Source organism: Equus quagga, chromosome 8 (genome assembly GCF_021613505.1).
Source record: "Equus quagga isolate Etosha38 chromosome 8, UCLA_HA_Equagga_1.0, whole genome shotgun sequence".
In the NCBI taxonomy this organism is placed as follows: Eukaryota; Metazoa; Chordata; class Mammalia; order Perissodactyla; family Equidae; genus Equus; species Equus quagga.
In genome coordinates this window covers 112,893,268-112,910,852 of record NC_060274.1, presented here as the reverse complement: position 1 = coordinate 112,910,852, position 17,585 = coordinate 112,893,268, and the positions used below count along the sequence as shown (strand labels likewise).

The following is a 17,585-nucleotide window of genomic DNA, read 5'->3' as shown; positions in this document are numbered from 1 at the left end:
CACTAATCTATACCTGTAGTCAGTATGATTCATACAAATTTAGGACCAGACATTTGCCAAATTCCCAAAGAGCATGATACTGCCCTTGGACAACAGACAAACGTACCCTTCTGGGTTCTTTAAAAAAATAAAACCAAAACTCCTTTCCAGGCTATTTATAGGATGTCTGTGACTTCTGCTGAAGCATTCCCTTTCTACGCCCCACAGCGGTTGGCCGGCTCTCTTCTGCCGAGTGGGGCGAGACCGCTATCAGAGCGGAAAAACCCCGGTCCGGCTAGGACCTCGTAGCAGAAGCATCCTCGCCGAGCCCCTGCGGACGCGGCAGCCTCGACGCGAGCCGACCAATCAGAAGCTGCCTTTGCGCAGCTGCGCGCCTATCATGCCCTCCCTTTCCTGGGGGCGCACCGCCTATTTAAAGGTCCGCGGCGCCATTTCCACGGCGTGGTTCTTGGGCTGGGGGTCTGCGCGCTTCAGCTGTCATGGCCACCCATGTCGTGCTCAACACCGGCGCCAAGATGCCCATCGTGGGCCTGGGCACCTGGAAGGTAGGTGTCCTGGGAGTCGCGTCCCCGCGGCTCGCTTCGGGTTCGGCGCGGCCTGGGGCGGGGAGGGACCTCTAGTGACACTGAGTGGCCCCCGCCGCGGACGCCCGGCCTCCGAGGAGCCACACTCGGGCCTGCCCGGTTCCCATCCCCGGCGGGCTCAGGCCGATCCTCGGGGCTTGCATGAGGTTCGGGAGGCCGCCCCTGGGGACAGTTGGTGGGTACCATACCCAGGCCGCACTCGGAATCTGATCCCAGGTGGAAAATCACCCAAGGGGACCGAAGGGCTTCCCGAGCTCCCGCCTCTCGGGCCCCGGGGATGGAAACGGGGAGGCGCCAGGAACTGGAGCCGCTGTGGGGCGTGGAGCGCGCGCCTTCCCCTCCCGAGGGCGCTGCGTGCGCCTGTCCCTTTGTCTGTCTGCTAGTTTACCCTTGATGGTTTCCGTTTCTATTCTCTTAGGAATAAGCATCTCAAGGTAAGCCCGGAGACTGCAGATAATTAAATTAGGCGACGCGAGTTCCGCCAGGACCCGTCCGTTTCCGCCTCCCCAAACGCGCGGCGCTGCGCCCTTCTGCCGGGCTGGCGGGCGGGCGCGCGCTCTGCCCGGGGCCGCCTGTGAGGGGCGTCCGTGTTAATAAAACGGCCTCCGAAACCTTCCCACCACCGCAGTCTCTTCCGAGCGCCGCTGAGAACTGATTAGGGATAAGAGGGATTGGCTGACCATCTGAAATTAGGGGGCACAGGAGGGAGGTGGTGTGGGTGCTGGGGCAAAGCTCGGTATTTTAAAGCTGCTTTAATTTCGGGTATTAGATATCAACGTTCCGCAGCTGTGAGCCAGGTTTTCCCGGGAGTTTGGAATGTGGGCCTGGGCATTGGGTGTTTACACACGGACAAGGAAAGAAAAGACGGGGATTGAGTGCACCGTGAAATAAAACAGAGGGTGGGGTTTGTCTCCACCCTGAAAAGCTGCTCTTCAAAATTAGTCAAGATAAGGTGAATAAGAAAAGGTTCCTGGAGCTGCCTCTCACTGTGTTTCTTGGCCAAAGTGATCCGAGTATTCGTAATTTGTGTTTCCTTGACACAGTCTAGTAAGTGTAATTGAATTATGCTCTGAGGATATAATTGAATTACGACCGTGGGTACCGAGTTAAATTCCATCTGTCGCAGATTATTCTCTGGGAATGGGTGTGAAAAGACACTTTCTTGGCAATAGCAAGTTAGACTTTGTGTTGTGATGCAGCACACAGACATACACACATAACTGGCACAAAGGTTCCACAAAACGGTACTTAATGTTACTATGTGGGTTACATTCTGTTGTTCTTATTATCTCGTGTTTTCAGAAATTATAGTCCCGACCTTAGGCCCATGGTTTGAAAATCACTGGGGTAAATAAGGAGTAAAAGTTGATTAAAAAAGGGTTTAAGTCATTCGCCTGAGCATTTAACACCCTGAAAAGTTGTATATTTGTTTAAAATAACATAAAATGTGTGCAATTAGATCGATCGTTCTGGCAGACTAAGTTCATTGAGGGCTAGGTAGTGTAGTGGTTGCCTTGTTCACGACTATTTCCAGCACTTCTCTCAGTGTCTGATAAATACTGGGTACCTTAAAGGAATGTGTTGAATTAATGAAAAGAAGTAAGATAACTTTAGAATTTGGGGAGTGAGGAGACGAGGTTTGTACAGAATTGTGTGGAGGCACAGTAGGGAGGTAATAGTGAAATAAATAGGATAAGTATGGGCCTGGAGTAGATTTCCTTTTTTTTCTTTTTTTAATTTTAATTTGTTTTTAAAGCAGTAACATTGGATTATAACATTATAACTTTCAGATGTACATCATAATATATTTCGAATTCTGTGTAGATTACATCGTGTTCACCACCCAAAAACTAATCACAATTCATCACCACACGTGTCCTTCATCACCCCTTTCGCCCTCCTCCCTCCCCCTCCCCCTCTGGTGACCATCAGTCCAATCTCTGTTGCTATATGTTTGTCTGTCTGTCTGTCTGTCTGTCGTTTTTATCTTCTACTTATGAGTGAGTGCTTTTTTTTTTAAGTGCAAAAGTTATATGGATAGTGGCTTAGCGCCTTTCCCCCTATATGCGTGTACATATTCCTTCACAGATGCTGGACAAAAAGATAGGGTGACCTAAATACCGTTCACTTATCTTCGTGAGAACTGGGGGAGGCCCTGTGAGTGCGTGCAGCTCCTTGTTCTCATGGATCTTTCATGTCATGGTGGCTCCACACCTGTCACAGGGCTCTAGTACTCTCCAGCCTCCTGTCCCCTTGAAGGTCCTCAGACTTCCCCTTCTCTCTTCAGAGGTGAGGGTCTCCGGCATCTCTGCCTCAGACCCCATGTGGCTTGGAGGGGTTTCTCCCTGGCAAGCTTGCCTTCAGCACTGGACGTTAAGTCCACCAGCATTGTATTGCCAGGAAGCAGTTAAAACAGAGCTTACTTCTGATGTGGGCCAGTATCCTGTTGCTGGTAAATGTTTTGACCTAGCTGAAAAGTTGCTGGTAGTACATGGTCATCATAACTCATCCACATGCTCCAAACTGAGGAATGGAGGTACAGTTGTGTTTCTCAACCTTTTTTCCATGATCTGCATACCTGCCCCACCCAGGAGCCTTTGAAACATTTTTCCCTAATAGTCCCCCCATAAAATTTTAGCATCACAGGTAGACTGTACATCTGTTTATGTCCTATGGTCCTTTGGAGGGCCACAAACTATTGTATAAGCTGTTTGTCCCCCCCCCCCCAGTGAACCAGTTTTTGCCTCTTTGAAGGTGATATCCCCCCTTTAAGAATGCGTGAGGTTGAAGAAAATGTACTGAGAGAATTCCTGTCACATTCCCCTAGTGGGGCTAGCTTGTAATGGCTCTGAGATTCTGGGACCGGGCAGAGGGTAGAGGTGCTGGCCTTGGCGCTAAAACAGTAGCTTGTTTTTTCTGTTCCACTGGCCTCATCTCCCTGCAGCCCTCAACCCCACACTCTCCAAGACCGAAGATATCCAAATAAGTCCTTCCTGCCAGCCCTGGTCCATTCCCATCTCAGCCAAATGGAGACAGCAGTGCCTTAGAATTCAGGACAGATTGATTCCAGTCGAGCGGAAGGAAGTTATTTTCAGTTTTGTTAGTTGGTTTGTGTTTGTTGCCAAACTTGATTATGAGCTTTGATGTAAAATAGTAGCCAAATTGACTACGTTTTTATCATTTGAAGTTGCAGTTTACATTATTAAACTGTAAAATGAATTTGAATGATTGAGCATGAGCCAAGTGAGGGTGGCTTATCTACATCAGATAACGAAGAGCGTTTCTGTTGACTGTGTATAGAAGGTGAAAGGTAGCACGTTGTAGTCATCCTCTGGATTCTCCCCGATGCTTATTCTGTTGGAACCTTATGTGGCACATTTTAAGCCTTGTTTATACAAAGCTGCCAGATCCTGGTCTCCCAGTGTTGTAGAGTGAGAACATCGCGTGTAATCTCAGAGTGAGCCGGCCCAGCTTGCTCAGATTTACCCACAGTTGATTGGGACTATGTTGTCAATTGGTTAAATTAGGACAGAAGTTGAACTCTTTCAGTTACCAAAATACCTGTATTCAGCGTCAGAATACTTAACTTTTTGTTATCAAGGTGCTGAACTGGAAACGAGAATGATATTTGTAAATAGGAGTTAGAACAAAGCGAGGCTGTGCCTATTGCTTAAACCGCATTTCTTTGTATGCTCTTCTGGCATACATAGGGTTTGGTGAACTACAATCCAGAGGCCTGCTTTTGTAAATAAAGTTTTATTGGAACACATCTCATTCCTTTATGTATTGTTTATGGCTGCTTTTGGGCTGCAACAGCAATGTTGAGCAGTTGTGACAGACCTTTTGGCCCACAGACCCTAAAAGATTTTCCCTCTGGCCCCTTCCAGAAAGTTTGCCAACTCCTCTTCCAGAAGATCCTAAGTAAATTAATTGGAACTTGGACTACATTTTGAGAAGTTAGGTCACACATGCCTGTTTAACTCACATCTGGTTGAAATGATTTACACTTACAATGAAAAATAGAAAATTACATTGTGACATCACTAATATTTAAACAAAACCAATAATAACAAAATAATTAGTTTCTCTTAAATGCAGGTGGAGTTTCTCTAAGAAGAGCTGGTTTAATGGGAAGAGGTTGACGCTCACTGGCAGCTTTTCTGTGATATGGTACTTTTCAAGGATTTAGAAGTCCATGGCCGTGTTTCTCTATTAAATCTCAGTTCACATCAAAAGCAGTCATTTCCCATTCCTGCCTCAGGATGATCATTGGCACACTGTTTCGTACTTCTTACCCAGGATGGGTTTTTTCCCCCAAAGTGAAGTTTTCTTTGCCCTGTTCTGCCTTTCATTACAAAAGTAATGCTTGCTAACTAGAGAAAATTTCCAAAAAATGCATCAAAAAGACCGCAGTCCCCTCTTCCCAGAAATCCCCCTGGTTAATGCTGCAGGGGATTCAATTGCCGAGATACTTTGTTTTTACCGTTTACACTGTTTGATAACCTTTCTGGATCGGAGCTGTAGTTTTCTTTTGACTTGCAGAGGGAATATAGGGAGGGATGTTAAAGTAACTGGCAAGAGGTACAAGCAAAGGGCAAGATGATTGGGTTTTAGGAGAGGGGTGTGTGTGAGAGATTGAAAGTCTAACAGTAATCATCTGAGTTGGTGTTAGCTGGCCTGGGAGTGTTCTGAAACGTGGAACTAGGGAGAACCATCTTGTGCAGGTGACGGGAGCCTCGGGGGCAGAGACTTCTCAGCACCATCACTTGGTGCCATCAGCCTACAACGTCAAGTTGCTTCCCAAGCTGGAGCTTTGGAGCTGTATGATCTGAGAGGGGTGGCCCTGTGTGGATGTGCCCAAGTCACAGGGCAGATTAGTGGCACAATCGAGTTTAAAGCTTGATTTAGTTTGTAGGATCTGTATAATTCAGTGGACAGATTTGCTGTTAGATGTATGGAATCGTATTTTCATGATTTCTCTCTTAAAAGTCTCAATATGGGGGCTGGCCCCGTGGCTGAGTGGTTAAGTTCACGCACTCCGCTGCAGGCGGCCCAGTGTTTCATTGGTTCGAATCCTGGGCACGGACATGGCACTGCTCATCAAATCACGCTGAGGTAGCGTCCCACATGCCACAACTAGAAGAACCTACAACGAAGAATATACAACTATGTACTGGGGGGCTTTGGGGAGAAAAAGGAAAAAATAAAATCTTAAAAAAAAAGTCTCAATATGGATCATTCCTTCTGTTTGCATTTTTTAATGTTGACATGGAATGGGAATATGATGCCATCATGTATTAGTATTTCTGTTGATTGAGTGATTTTTTTCACCATATCCAAAATTGGCTGCTTCATTGGTGATAGGGGAAGTTAGTTTAGTCTCTTTGTGGGAAGGGTTCTGCATTGAGAGAATTAATATTGAGTGTGGTTTGTGGAGTCTGGTACATTTTCATCCCAGAGGATGACTTTTCCAAGCCTAGGAGACTTGTCCTCTCACTGACGAGTGTCTCCCTGCTTCTTGGGGTCCACCCCAGAGGAAGGACCTCTAAGGTCCTCAGCAGGGTTTGAATCCTGCCATCTCTTACTAACTGCAGGACTCTGGGCTGCTTTCCAACCTCTCTGTGCCTTAGTTTCTTTATCTGTAGAGATAGCAGTAGCTACCGGGGTTGTGGGGAAGATTCAGTTCCATAATACATTTAAAGTTGGAACCCGCCCAGGGGGGTACTATGGACCAACTTTAGTACCCCCCTGGGCGGGTTCCGTTCAGTGACGTGATCTGCCCTGGCACAAGACTTCTAGTCGTTCACTAGTGTGCCTGCCCCAGGACCAGCCTGGCTCACTAGCCCAGGTGAGAGTCATTGGTTCCCTCCCGCCACTGCAGAGCACGTGGCCCCACACAGCCTCCTCCACCCTGTAAAGGGGAGGCCAGCACGTAGCTTCCATTCACAGGAGTTTTGCTATAAATTGCCACAACTTCGACAAATTTAAGTTGTGAAATGTCTAACAATCCTAGCTTCTGTTTTTCCTTTCCCTTTGAAAGCAGTTTGGTCGTTTTCCAACTAATCAGCCCTCTGTCCAGGGAGGGGTCAGGGAGCAGCAGCTTCCTCATGACCTCGCAGAGGTCATTTCTTTTTTTTTAATTAGCCCTGAGCTAACATGTATGCCAGTCATCTTTTTGTATGTGGGTTGCCGCCACGGCATGGCTGACTAGTGCTGCAGGTCCATGCCTGGGGTCTGAGTCCATGAATCTGGGCCACTGAAGTGGAACGTGCCAAACCTAACCACTACACTACAGGGCCGGCACCTTGCAGGTCATTTCTGTCCTTAACTTTGCCATAAAACCACCCTGTGAACTTTTTCTTAATTTTGTGCCAGTTGTTCAGCAACCTTGATTCTCCTAGTGTGTACAGTTCCAAGGAACCAAATAACCAACTTAATCTTAAGCAGAAAAAAAGGTATGTTTGAAGTAAGGATTCATTGACCTACAGGATGACCTCGGATGTACCAGATTCAAGGATATAAATAATGTCACCAGGATCGGTCTCTCTCAATCCTTATCTGTCTATCAACCCTTATCTGTCCTCTAGCAGATTCCGGTTCACATTCTCCCAGCACGTGACCCCAGCAGAATGAAAGGTTGTCTTGATGGTACCAACTAAAGTCCAAGGATTGAGTCTCGTGGGCCTGGCTTGGGTCGTGTCTCTGCCCCTGCAACAGTTGCTGTGGCAGATGCAGTGTGTGGCCTTCTGTCTGGGGCTGAAGTTCTATTCTCTGCTTCATTCTTTGAACCTTGAAGCGGAGGGGCGTGGCTGCAGGTGCAGCTTCTTAGGTCCTCCAGGGACATGGGAAATTGCCAGATCATCTGAAGACGTTTCCTGCTCCGAGACCTGCATTTAGTCTCACCCCCTTACCCCCTCTGCTGTTTCTGTGGTGGCCAGCAGCTCTGGCTGCTAATAGGCTGGGGTCACCTCCCCACCCCCACCCCGGCCGGCCTGTTCACCAGAGCCAATGTCAAAACAGCAGATGTCTGCAGCTGCTCATGGCCCTGGGGAGTTTTCCCTTCGATTCTTTTCTACTCCAGCTCTCCAGAGGAATGCGCTCTATTCATTCAGCTGTTGGTTGCACATGTGTTTATTTTTCACCTCTCTGGGCTGAGCAGGAGCAGCAAGGAGATGTGTAAGGGTCTGTGCAGTCAATCTAGGTGCTGGTGAAGCTCGATGGCTATTCAGACACTTCCTCCTCCTCCTCAACAGCCAGGCTCCCCCCTACCATCCTGGTCACTTGATTGGTCAGATGGTTTGGGCACAGACAGCCGTTCAGTCTCTTTGCACTTCTGTCCGCAAATCATATCGCAATCTTCTATGACTCCCGTTTCTCTTCTCCTTTCAATTCATTTCTGTCTGTTAATATTTCTAAGGGGCCATCTCCTGCCTCCACTACTCAAAGCAGATTCTTGCACGGTGAGAATTGAAGCACAGGCCTTTGAATAGGCTTCGTAATGTTCTCAACTTCATGTTAATCTCCCAGAACTGCTGAAGAACCAGCAGTTGCTGATATCAGAATCCACACATGAAAGGAGAAAGTAAAGCACAGGCATTCACTGACTGAACTCGAAAACCAACCAGGAATTGAGTAGATAGTTACAGCTTTTTGAAATGTTTTGAGCTATTTGAAGGAAATGGTATCCCTTATTGTCTTGGGAACCTAACAGATTCAGAGAATGGGGGATGTTTTATACAGTGGTTTGTGTATCGATGGATGTGAAGAAACAAGGAAGTGAGACGGCTTTGGCACGTCTTTTTAAGGTGATCCATTAAGTGGTGGTCAGATTTTCCTAAATTGAAGCAATGTGGCACTTCACCTCAGTGCCCCATCCCAGAGCGAATAGTTTAGAATGCTGCTTCTGAGACTTACCCTACCTAGCTTCTGGGAGGAGCGGTAGGCTCACTCTGCCCTTCCTCCTGGGTTGTGTGCAAACTCTGTGTTTTGTTTCAGTTCTGGTTTTAACTCCGTGCGTTCCATTCCTTTTCCTTTCAGTCCCCTCCAGGCCAAGTGACAGAGGCTGTGAAGGTAGCAATTGACCTTGGGTACCGCCACATCGACTGTGCCCACGTGTACCAGAACGAGAATGAGGTGGGGCTGGCCATCCAGGAGAAGCTCAAGGAGCAGGTGGTGAAGCGTGAGGACCTCTTCATCGTCAGCAAGGTGCCGCTCTGCAGGGGAGCCTGGAGGATGGGGTTCCTGTTCACATTTTTCCAAGGGCGGCATCAGCTTAGGAGCCAAGGTCATACCCTGGGGCCTCTTAATACAGCTACAGTTATAATTTGGCAGGCAGTTCTTCCAGGGCAACCGCGTTAACTCAAGGCTCCAGAGCTCACCTGTCTGTGGCCTTCTGTTGGATGGTTGTTCTACCCGGACCTATTGGTTAGACCCCCTTGTTGACGAGGCTGAGGTTGTGGGTTGGCTCTCCCTTTCCAGGGAGCTATCTTTGAGGTCAGAACTTGGTTCCCATCTGTGGGCTGGATCTCTACTGGCCACCATCTTTTACCTGGAGGATATTGGTGCCCACAGGACACCGGGTGGGAGGGTGAGGCTGGCTCCACAAAAACCAGCCTGGTAGGAAAAGATTTCATGTCTAGGGCCTAGAGCTGGCTTGCTGACCTATCCATTCTATTTTATGCCTTCAGTTTGGTCCTTCTGAGAGGTTTCCTTGACCTGATTATCCTACCTTCCTTTGGAAAGTTAAGATCCATGGTGTGAAATGGAAACTCCCTCGCCACCATTTACAGCATCACGGTGAAATGGGTGGGTTGTGGGGAGAGGAAAATGAATCTTCTGTCTTCAAGCCGTCTGGCTCCCGGCCAGGAAACAGCTTCCTGCGTGGCAGTGATGTGATAAGACGCGTTCTCTCTCTGGCTTCAGCTATGGTGCACGTACCATGAGAAAAGCCAGGTGAAAGGAGCCTGCCAGAAGACGCTCAAAGACCTGAAGCTGGACTACCTGGACCTCTACCTCATTCACTGGCCAACGGGCTTCAAGGTGGGGGCTCAGGGCTCAGGCCAGCTGCCTGGGTCTCAGGTGTGGTTTGGGGCGTGTTGTACCCTCCTTTTATAGCAGGTGATGAGTGGGTAGACGCTCTGTGTGTGTCCTTGCCACTCAGGGTGCAGTCCCTGGACAGCAGCAGTGGCATCACCTGAGAATTTGTTAGAACTCAGTCTCAGGCACCACACAGGCCTTCTGAATCCGAGCCACAGATGACTCGTGCATAGTAAAGAGTTTAAGGGTGCTGCTCTTTATCATCTGGTGATTGTGTAATTTAAAACTTAGTGACAGCAAACATGGCTTGGGTGACTTTTCTGCACATAGCTGTAAGGTGTCATCGGCTGTCACCCCCGCCCCGCCTCCAGGCACGTCCAGACATACACGTTCATACCCTGCACGTGTGTATGTGTATATTCCTGTATTCCACACACATACCCCGTCCTGTGGAAGCTTAATAAATATTTCTTGGTCAGCACCCTGACTCTTTGCACAAAAAGAACCTTAGAGTCCTTTGCCATCTTTCTAGCTACCAGCTCAGTTTTCTGCTTTGTCAACCAGCTGGAAAGCGTGTGGATTTATCCTGTAGCTCTGTTATTGCACTATGGTGTATCAGGACCTGATTTTCTTCCTCGTTTTTCATGATAAACCAGCAAGGCTTGGTGAGGTGACAGTTTTGTAGGCTAGTAATCCAGCCAGGCCATGGGCCCTGTGACTTCTGGTCCGGAGCCCTTCTCCCATCCACACACTCTAGTCCCTGGTGAGGTTTGTCTCACTGACTGAGAACCATCCGTCTCCATCTGACAGTCAGCTCCAACTATTTGGTAGAAAAAGTGAGGACCTCAGGAGTTGTCTGCTTGTTTCTTTTTCACACTGACATACAGATTTGCCCTTATCTTCTGTAAACTTAGCCAGCTATCCTAGTTTGGAATAATTTTTTTAGAACTTTGCTTTCAAAGATGCAGCTCCCCCAACAGGTCTGTGAAGGGCTGTTATTGATTGTTTTTTTATTTTAACGACAGCCCGGGAAGGAGTTTTTCCCGTTGGATGGGGAAGGCAATGTGATTCCCAGTGACACTGACTTTCTGGACACATGGACGGTAAGGCGGTCCTCGGTTTGGCCTTCTCCTTCATTGCTGGTTTTTCTGTTCTCGTGAATGAACCAAGTGTGAGCAATCTGCTCTGCCATTTCTTTCACCGCATTTTCTCATTCTGTCACTGTGTTTGCTCTTCCTGTCTCATTAAAGCCAGCCAGGCTTTTATCTTGGTGTCTCTTGGCTTCTCAAAGGTCTAATAGTAAGGGCAGGACCTGTTAAACTGACTGGTGCAAAAGACGCTTCTGATCCTTGGCCTTTTGGACACCTGTCAGCAGTGAGCAGACCCTCTTTTGTCTTTAGGCCATGGAAGAGCTGGTGGATGAAGGGCTGGTGAAAGCCATCGGAATATCCAACTTCAACCATGTCCAGATCGAGAAGATCTTAAACAAACCTGGCTTAAAACATAAGCCAGCAGTTAACCAGGTAAACATCCAGCAGGGAACCTGATGTGCGTGGAAGTCTGTTTTGTTACTCTCTGATCCTGGCAGTTACTTCTTGTCCACATCACCCAGGGAGTAGCCAGAGGACAGGTCCCTGGGCATGGGCAGTGTCCTGATTTATGATTTGGAGTGAATGTTGCAGGAGAGAAAGGGTTTGAGCCTGCCTTGTGGTGACTTGGGGTCTCAAGAGTAGCATGCAGACACTGAGATCCTCAGACCTGTCACAGTGGATAAAGGGCCAAAGCCAGAAAAAACCCTTAGGGCCCATGCCATAGTAGATTGGTAACAAGATGATTATTATTAATGGCGAGGACACTAGCTGGGAAACATAGACAGTTGTTACAGCTTATCTGGAAGGTGAGACATTGGTTACACATAATTTTCTTTCTGGGGAGGGAAGGGACTTAGCCTGGGGAAGCTTCCTGTATGTCCTATCACCTGTGCCCACAGGGGCACCGTCAGCCCTCCTGTTTGCACTTGTAGATCGAGGTCCACCCGTACCTCACTCAAGAGAAGCTAATCCAGTACTGCCAATCCAAAGGCATCGCGGTGACTGCCTACAGTCCTCTCGGCTCTCCCGACAGGCCCTGGTGAGTTTCCATGGGATGGTGTTCTCTTCACAGTTGGTGAAGATTAGAAATGGCTAAAAAGAAAAATTCAGCATCAAGGAAAATGCTTCTGGAACTGATTTGTAGACCCTCCCAGGAGTCTCTTGTTGGGTTTCCTGGTTGGTGTTTCTAGCAACAAGATGCCTGCCCTTTTTCCAAAGGGTTGGGAGTTTGTAGCCGAGCTTCGAATCGAGGGGGAGGCTGGCAGGCTGCCCTCCGAGATCGATGGGAGTTAGGGTTAGGTTGCTGGCTGCCTTGAGTGGTGGCAACGATGGTTGCTCACACAGACTCTTTCTGTCTCCAGGGCCAAGCCTGAGGACCCTTCCCTACTGGAGGATCCCAGGGTCAAAGCGATTGCAGACAAGCACAATAAAACCGCAGCCCAGGTATGGCCATTTCCAGGCACTTGGGGCTGTTCCCAGAACTTCCTGCATTCGTGGTGGTCCACATTAGCCAGGGGGGGATGACCGAGGTGACTGGTCAAGCGCTCCCTGGAAGTGTGGCTTGGAGCATGTAGTAGAAAGGACACAGATGGGAAGTTAGAAGACTGCCCTGCGGTCTGGGGATTGTAGGCCCTGCCCACTCCCATCACAGGCTGCCCCAGGGGTCCGCATTGGCTCCTGGATGTGGAAGCTCCTCTCTCTACTCAGAGAAGAGCACTCATTGTCAGCTGCACGGGAAAAGGTCTCTCTCTCCCAGGTGGGAGAATGAGTCCTAGGCGTGAATAGTCTCCTTGTAGGTGATAACACCTGGGAGATGGGGACACTCATGGCATGGCGGCTCTGGAGTCAGGGGTTGAGTGCCTTCCCTCCCTGTTGCTGGGTGTGACCCTAACATCTCTGAGCCTCGGTTTTCTCACATAGGAAGTTCTGGGATTTCCCTCTTCAGGTGATGGATATATAAGACGAAGCGAGATAATAAGAGAGAGTTCCTGGTGTACACACACTCTCGGCACATCTCCTCACAGGTTCTGATCCGGTTCCCCATCCAGAGGAATGTGGTCGTGATCCCCAAGTCTGTGACACCCCAACGCATTGCTGAGAACATTCAGGTGAGATCTCAGCTGGTCAGCACAGGTTTTCCTCAGTGGAGAAGGGGACAAGGGAGGGCTCTTCACAGGGCCTCTGATCCCATCCCTGGATTGGCATGTGTGGGACCTCCTGTCACTCTCAGTCAGGGAGCCCACCTGAGTAAGCTGCAGTGAGCAAACCCTGGACTTAGGATGGTGGCTCCTCATGGGTGGAGGTACCATGCCTGGTGGGCCTCGTGTGGGGGCAGGCCCTGTGCCTCAGTGGCCCGTGCTGTGCATCACACTCCTAGGCTGAGCCTCCTCAGTGACTTAGTGTTTGCCTGAGAAATCTTGCTCTCAAGCAGCACTGCCTGGCTTTGCATCAGGGCTCCATTAGTTACCATGCCTCAGTTTCCCCATCTGTAAAATACTGATTTTGAGGATTGTCATAAAGATGAAATAAGATGTATCAAAGGGCTTCACATAATGCTTGATGCTTTCATAAGCACTCAGGAAATGCTGTGCTGATCAGTCTGTGGACTGCAGAGACCTCCCAGGTACTTAGCCCACCCACCACTTCTGCCAAGACCCTGTCTCACAGTGAGCAGAGCAGCAGGGCTTGTGTCAGGGCACCAGGGGGCTGTTCTTTGTGGGCCCTCAGAGCACTCGGTGGAGCAGATCGGCTGCCTGGCGTCACGTCCCGCCCTGCCTGCCTCTCGCACGGTTGTAGGGACTGTGCCCAGGAGGGTCCTCGTGCCTGTGAGCCTCTGCTCCCAACTAAGCAAAGCAGCTCCGCCAGCACCACCCCGTCTTCACCTGAGCTCTGGTTCCCAGCGGCTCTGTTTCCACGGCGAGTGGCTGATTTCACCTAGTCCACTGGCCACAGGCTCTGGCTGTAACACGTGCCACTGGTCACCTGGGAGGCTGGAGTGAGGCCTGGGAAGGGGAGGGGAGCTTCCTGCTTAGTAGGGGAGACAGTTTTCTTCTTATGTACAGGTGTTGTAATTATTTGAGATAAAGTGGTAAAACAGTGACCACTTGAGACACATCCAGCTGGAGATGGATCCTTTGTTTCATATTTCATTTTTTCAAGGTGTTAGAAAAGAAATATTTTTAAATGACTAATCTCATAGTGCTGACTCTTATTTTTGCATCTTATTCTGTTGTCTTTGCACATTTTTGTGCAGTTGTAATCTCAGAGTATGCCGCAGACGTTCTTTGTGCACAGTCTGTGGTCCTTTGATGCTGACGGCCCTCTCGGTCTCACCTGGGGCAGCCTCAGGCCTGCCTCCTGGCCTGCAGGCGGGCCGAGTTCTTCCTGAGCAGACTGTGGTCTTCATGCAGATGGTCGTCCTGCAGTATCCCTTTCTTGCTTCGTCAAGACCTTATTTGGCTTCTTAGGCCCATTTCAAACACCATCTCCTTTGACGGCGTCCTTCAGTTCGCCAGTTGGAATTCCTTTCTACTTCCTCTGGACGCCCTGAGTGCTTTGTGTAGCATCTTTCATACAGAGTGCGATGCATTCTTCCTTGTATTATAGCTGTTGAATTACCTCTTTCTTTTGCCTCATTTTAAACTGAGGCAAAGACCATTCTTACCCATCATCGTATTCCCCACTGGTGCATATCTTATCACAATAGAAGTGCTCAACACTTTTGAAATGAACTGAAGGGAATAAAAAGTACCATCTTGCTGGGAGGTTCTGGAAGGGAAGGACTGTCTTCATTGTTCCTTATAGTACCCAGCCAAAACATGTGCATTCTCTGAATAATCATGCAATAGACTTTCTCTGATTTCACCTACCTTACTGCCCCCCCCACCCCAACTCAAGACAACAGCTATCTCATCAGTGGTCCTGCCCAGAGCCACCTGTAAATTATTTGCAGAGCTTATTGGAATTTCCTTTTTTTTTTTTTTAGGTCTTTGACTTTGAACTGAGCAGCGCGGATATGTCCACCTTACTCAGCTACAACAGGAACTGGAGGGTCTGTGCCTTGTCGAGGTGAGTGAGTCCCAGGTGTGACAATCGAGCAAGTCCCGGGAGAGGAGCAGATGCTGCAGAACAAAAGAATAACTCCTGAGGCCTTAACACCCAAGTCCTGTGATCACAGCCCTTCTGACTTGTGCATATTACCTTGCTGTCTCATCTGCGTGGGGCAGGAAACATTTAAACCCACGTCAGGTGAACTGCACACAGCCATGGGGAGAATGCCGAGAGAGCTGCTAGCGTCTCCCTTTGCCCAGGTGCACTATTGGCCTGACTACAGCACCCGCATATTTTGGCATTTAATTGTCAATCTTAGTGGCTCATCTGAAACCAGATGATCCCAGGTGACTCCTGCCCGACCCTCCTGGAAGAATTTGCATGTGACTCTTTGTCTCATAGCGACTCTAATAAAAAGGGTTTAGTAGGAAGAGCCTGGTGCTTAGGGTTCTGACACTGATAGGCCACGTGACTCGGAGAAAGTCACTCGAAGCCTCTGACTGGCAGAGCCACCTGTGGCCCCTCCAGCTGCACCTTTGCTGGTCCCTTGTATTCCTTCTGATTGGTAGTTTGGAATCTGAGGAAGATGACAAGGAAGGTGGGTTTTCTTTTCTTACCAGTACAGTAACTAAATAAAGTTTAAAACTCATCTTCTGCTTTCAAGAAGAAACTTCCCATTTTACAGTGGAGACTAAGAAGCTCGTTTCACTGCTTTCATTGTCTGAGCGCTCTGGTGGTTCTGTCTCCTTTCAGTAGTTACTCTTCTGAGCAACATTTGAACATTCCCCAAGACGGGATAGGGTGCTTGCTTTCTCTCTCCAGCCCCTGTGCGCTCTCTCTCCCAGTTCTGTTTGCACCACTGGTGACACCAGCTGCCACTCTGGCAGATGTCAGTCAAGTTTGCATCTTAGACAATAACTCTTTCCTATGCTTCAGGTGTGAACGTGCTTGGCGAGCGTGCTGCTGTCACAGCATGGCCTCAGATTCAAAAGAGGCCACAGAGTTTGTCACTGGCAGCGCCAAACTGGGGCCCTTTCTGATGGCCCTGTTTGTGTTAATGATACTTAACCTTTAGACATTAAAATCATTTTTGGATCTAGTGGGCAAAGGAGAGAGAAGTGAATCTTTCGCCAAGTTACAGCTGTTCTCCTTTGAGAATCTGTGTCATTCAGTTCCGCTTTCCCTTCCCACTGCTGACAAACTACAGTGGTTTTCTAATCAGTCCAATTAGTCCATTACATTTAGCCTTCCTCCACTCTAATGCCATTCTAGAAACAGCTGTCAGATTATTCTCTGGGCTACTGATGGGAGAGGCTGGCTCCGACATTCCCAGGTCACCTAGGAAGCTTTTTCTAAGTATACATTTATGTACATACACATACATTGCAATACATTGCCTCTTTTTGGCAGTTATTGCTATACTGAGCTTCTGTTGCTAATGGCAGTGTTATATTCCTCAAGTCTGATGGGATGCAGAAAAAAAGGCAGACCATGGGGAACTTCTGAATGGCTCTGAATATTTCAATAAGAGTTACATGCCCCAAGCTGGGTTCACCCTGGGCCTTTCACATTCTGCCCAGCTGGTCTTTCCAGTATTGTTACCATTATGTTCCCAACACAAGCCATTGGCCTTACCAGATAGGACTGGTAAACACGCATGCAGCTCTCCACTCCCAGCTCAGTGCCCAGCCTGTACCCCACCCCCCCGGTGTTTCCTGTATCAAATCCTCGATGACTATGCTGGGCTCACTTCAGCGCCCACTGATTTCTGGAGGTGTGACGTGGCCTCTCCGTGTACTCGGAGCATCTGCTGTGTCACACACACAGACTCCTAAAAGCTCCTATGTTATTATCACCCTCTTACTGTTTAAGACAATAAGATCTTATTGTCTGGTCCTGCGACTAGACTGAGTTACCAGAAGGCAGGAATTGTATTTCTTGCCACCCTCCACTCCCCAGGCACAAGGAAGGGTGGTGTCCATCATGCATGTGCCAGTTGATGAGAGCCCGTGGCAGAGGAGTCTGGAGGGCTGGGCCACTGCTCCCAGGTGCAGACCCATGATCTGCAGTCTCTGAACTGGCTTGTTGCCTCTGAGGCCTCTATTTCTGCCTATAGTGAGGCACTCACCATTTCTGTCTTTGTGTAATTTGTTGTGGTCAAAATCTCTTCCTTGAAAAGCAAATATGCTCCTCCTTTCTCCTGACAGCTGTGCCTCCCACAAGGATTATCCCTTCCGTGAAGAGTTTTGAAGCGGTGGGCGTCTGCTCTTCCCCAAGTGACCTGCTGGTGTGTTTCCTACTTCATTTTCCCCATATGTAGTGTGGTATAGCCTGTGTCCCACAGCAGTGGATCAGCGACCTGAAGACGAACCAGCGAGGGCTTGGCCAGTGTGGTGTTGGGTCTGAAGAGTAGCGTCAGTAGATTAGAAGTCTCTTCCAGTTTTCTTTACCCTTCTTGTCATCCCGCTGGGGAAAGCACAACCTGAATACCCTTTTCTGACTAAGTTCAATCTACAAAGTCAAAATAGTGCCACTAACAATTGGATTTTGCCTGCTTGAAACTGTAACCCTTTCAGCCAGGCTTTTCTTTGCCTCAAATAAAAAGTACGTTTGTGAGCTTGACGCTGTTTTGTTTTTGTTTGTTGAAACGATACATCGCCTTCTGTCCCTCTTCATCCCATTGATGCCCGTAAAGCAGGCCATTCAGTTCTGAAACAGGAATGTGGACTTCGTGTCTTTCCTTGTAGTTGAGGACCCCTCATCGCAGTACTTGACCCATTCAGCTATAGGGTGATGGGTCTCATTTGGCTGCACATTGGAATCA

General features: G+C 48.7%; 1 protein-coding gene across 1 annotated transcript; it reads left to right on the top strand.

The window, feature by feature from the left end:
- Positions 1-250: 250 nt before the first annotated feature.
- On the top strand, positions 251-17,383 carry AKR1B1 (aldo-keto reductase family 1 member B). The gene is made up of 10 exons (XM_046670592.1): positions 251-545; positions 8,622-8,789; positions 9,507-9,623; positions 10,646-10,723; positions 11,021-11,143; positions 11,644-11,750; positions 12,073-12,154; positions 12,736-12,819; positions 14,697-14,779; positions 16,969-17,383. Exons 1-10 carry the CDS (start codon positions 480-482, stop codon positions 17,009-17,011), a joined length of 951 nt encoding a protein of 316 aa, XP_046526548.1. The 5' UTR covers positions 251-479; the 3' UTR covers positions 17,012-17,383.
- Positions 17,384-17,585: the final 202 nt, after the last annotated feature.